The 2,530-nt window shown below is 33.3% G+C and overlaps 1 protein-coding gene across 2 annotated transcripts; it reads left to right on the top strand.

Moving 5' to 3' along the window:
• Positions 1 to 274: 274 nt before the first annotated feature.
• On the top strand, positions 275 to 1,490 carry LOC125195952 (protein FLOWERING LOCUS T-like). 2 transcript variants are annotated; one of them, XM_048094258.1, is made up of 4 exons: positions 275 to 478; positions 726 to 775; positions 1,078 to 1,118; positions 1,224 to 1,490. In XM_048094258.1, exons 1-4 carry the CDS (start codon positions 275 to 277, stop codon positions 1,451 to 1,453), a joined length of 525 nt encoding a protein of 174 aa, XP_047950215.1. In that variant the 3' UTR covers positions 1,454 to 1,490. The 2 variants fall into 2 exon arrangements, with proteins under 2 accessions (XP_047950215.1, XP_047950214.1); XM_048094257.1 differs by having other exon boundaries at positions 726 to 787.
• The last annotated feature ends 1,040 nt before the right edge of the window (positions 1,491 to 2,530 follow it).

Genomic DNA, 2,530 nt, shown 5'->3' with positions numbered 1-2,530 from the left:
AGGTCCTAACTGTTTGACTGTTTATCCATACCATAATATATTCTGTGTAAATGTTTTACTACAAGTTATTTATTCATAAAACCTCATATGTAAAACTGTTGTTTTGCTAATACACTCATTCACTTAATTTAGGACAAGCGTTGAATTCGGATAATAGAAAGCAAGAGAATATTAGACAGTGTTAAAGTTGGCACATGATCATGATGCGACAACAAACCTAGTATAAATAGAAACACAATTTTATGGGAAATTAGATAGTTATATACATATACAAATGGCAAGAGAGATTAGGCAAGCGCTGGTGGTGAGCAGCGTCGTCGGAGATGTTTTGGAGCCCTTCACAGCCACAACCGATCTTCGAGCTTACTGCGACGGCAGGATCATCATCAACGGTTGTCGTTTGAGGCCGTCCCAGGTTCGAGATCGCCCTAGGGTTGAGATTGGTGGCTGTGATGATTTTCGGACATTCTATACTCTTGTAAGTATATGAGTATATCTATCTGTTCAGGGGCGGAGCCAGAAAATTTTATCAAAATGGGCGTTGACTTTTTTTTACAATGCAAATTCGGAAAATAATTATACAATTTAGTGAATATATTAAATAAATTGGTTACGAAAATAGGGGGAATTTTCCGGTTGTGGTCATAAGGTGGCTCGTCGCTCTGTCTGTATTTTTATTTTTATCTCTCTCTTAATTATAAAATTAAAAGTATTTAATTGTGCAGATAATTGTGGATGCTGATTCTCCAAGCCCAAGCAACCCATACCTTAAGGAGTACTTGCACTGGTCTATCACTGTTTCAAATTTAATTGTACAAAATTAATTTATTAATTCATATGTACATATTAAGTAGGGTTGATTGCAGTATCTTATCAACCACAATTTGATAATACACAATTGCATAAGAGAAAAAAAAATGATGAAATACTATTTCTTATTGGATGGACATACCACATACGTGATTTCATATATTGTTTCATAGCAACATATGAAATACAACATATACAAATAAACAAATGCTATGAATATATATATAAATAAACAAATCCTGACTATATTTAATTTCTTATATATAGGTTGGTTACTGACATCCCCGGAAACACAGATGCAAGCTTCGGTGAGCCATTTAAATTATGATATATAGTATATATGCTTAAAAAATTGAAAAAATTTAAATGTTTATACAAATTCAGGTAAATTGAATAGTGAATTAATTTTGCAGGAAGAGAAATAATTAGCTATGAGAGTCCTCAGCCGGCAATAGGAATCCACCGACTTGTTCTGGCGCTATTCCGACAGCCGGCCGGCCGCCGAACAGTCAGCACACCGGTGCACCGGCAGAATTTCAACACTAGAGAATTTTGTGAAGTCCATAACTTAGGTGCTCCTACGGCAGCATTGTATTATAATTGCCATAGGGAAAACGGCACAGGCGGCCGTAGAGCACCCTAAAATAGGATCCCTTCAAACCCTAAACCCTTAAACCCTATTTGTCAGTATTTGAATAATAATCAAATATTATGATTAGCTAATGATAATATTTCTCCATATTTGTAATATACTATGTTTCTCTATATCTGTATTCAAATTCGAAACACTTTGAATTCAAATATAAAAAGAAAATTGGAACAAATTTTTAAATCGAACAAAATTATTTGATTCATTCGGGATTGTGAAACATGTATTTTAATTATTTTCTAAAGCTACTTTCTGATCTGGTAAGTCCAATTTTGGTTTTTTTACATGAAAAATATAACCTAAAATGAATGAGGCTCTTTTCATCAAGATGATATACTTTTGCGAGAATAGTACGGTAAAACTATGAAAAGAATTACCAAATATTCGTTGACTAATTTTATTAGTACGGAATACATGATTAAATTATTTCTTGTCCATGTATTTATGCATCATGCATGAAATAATGTCATTTTTTTGTTAAGTCTCATTTTTTTTTTAAATAACGGACCATACACTATAACAAATCATTGCATTTCCATACAATTAATTATTAAATTAATATATATAAAAGTGAATCTCATATTTTATAACATTTTCTATTCAATATTCCTTATATTTTTTAAATCCCGTATCAGATTAAAGTAAGACTTTAAATCGTGGACGAGCTGATTAGTTATTATATTTTGATTGTCTGCACGTTAGGGAGATGAAGATGCTTAGCAAATCACTTTAACCTATTCAATTACTCTTATACTATTTGATCTTGTGTCATTGTAATCTTAATATCAATCAAAATTCTATGCCTCTCGAGGTGACTGAAGTATGCCCAAATTTCTTCAACTAGTTTTTATTTGAGTCATTGTATTGGTCTTTATCGCGTGTCGACTCAAAAAAAACTGCGTCAGATCGGAGGTTCAAAGGCGCACCGCACCTTGTCTAAGGGGATCACTTGCATTAGAGAGATCAGTGCATGTCTCTTAGTCATCAGTTGTTGTTCAACTTCTTCTCTTTCCCCGTGTATGTATTGCTTAGGGAGGCAGTGATCGCATTATAATACTCCCTCCGTCCACA

The sequence above is a fragment of the Salvia hispanica genome, chromosome 6, assembly GCF_023119035.1.
Source record: "Salvia hispanica cultivar TCC Black 2014 chromosome 6, UniMelb_Shisp_WGS_1.0, whole genome shotgun sequence".
In the NCBI taxonomy this organism is placed as follows: Eukaryota; Viridiplantae; Streptophyta; class Magnoliopsida; order Lamiales; family Lamiaceae; genus Salvia; species Salvia hispanica.
This window is presented reverse-complemented; position numbering and strand designations above follow the sequence as displayed.

Excerpts from the sequence above, each read along its gene's own strand:
- LOC125195952 (XM_048094257.1), top strand. The coding sequence starts at position 275 with ATGGCAAGAGAGATTAGGCAAGCGCTGGTGGTGAGCAGCGTCGTCGGA. Across the intron at positions 788-1,077 it reads CTTAAGGAGTACTTGCACTG|GTTGGTTACTGACATCCCCG; the intron begins GTCTATCACTGT and ends TCTTATATATAG. Across the intron at positions 1,119-1,223 it reads AAACACAGATGCAAGCTTCG|GAAGAGAAATAATTAGCTAT; the intron begins GTGAGCCATTTA and ends TTAATTTTGCAG.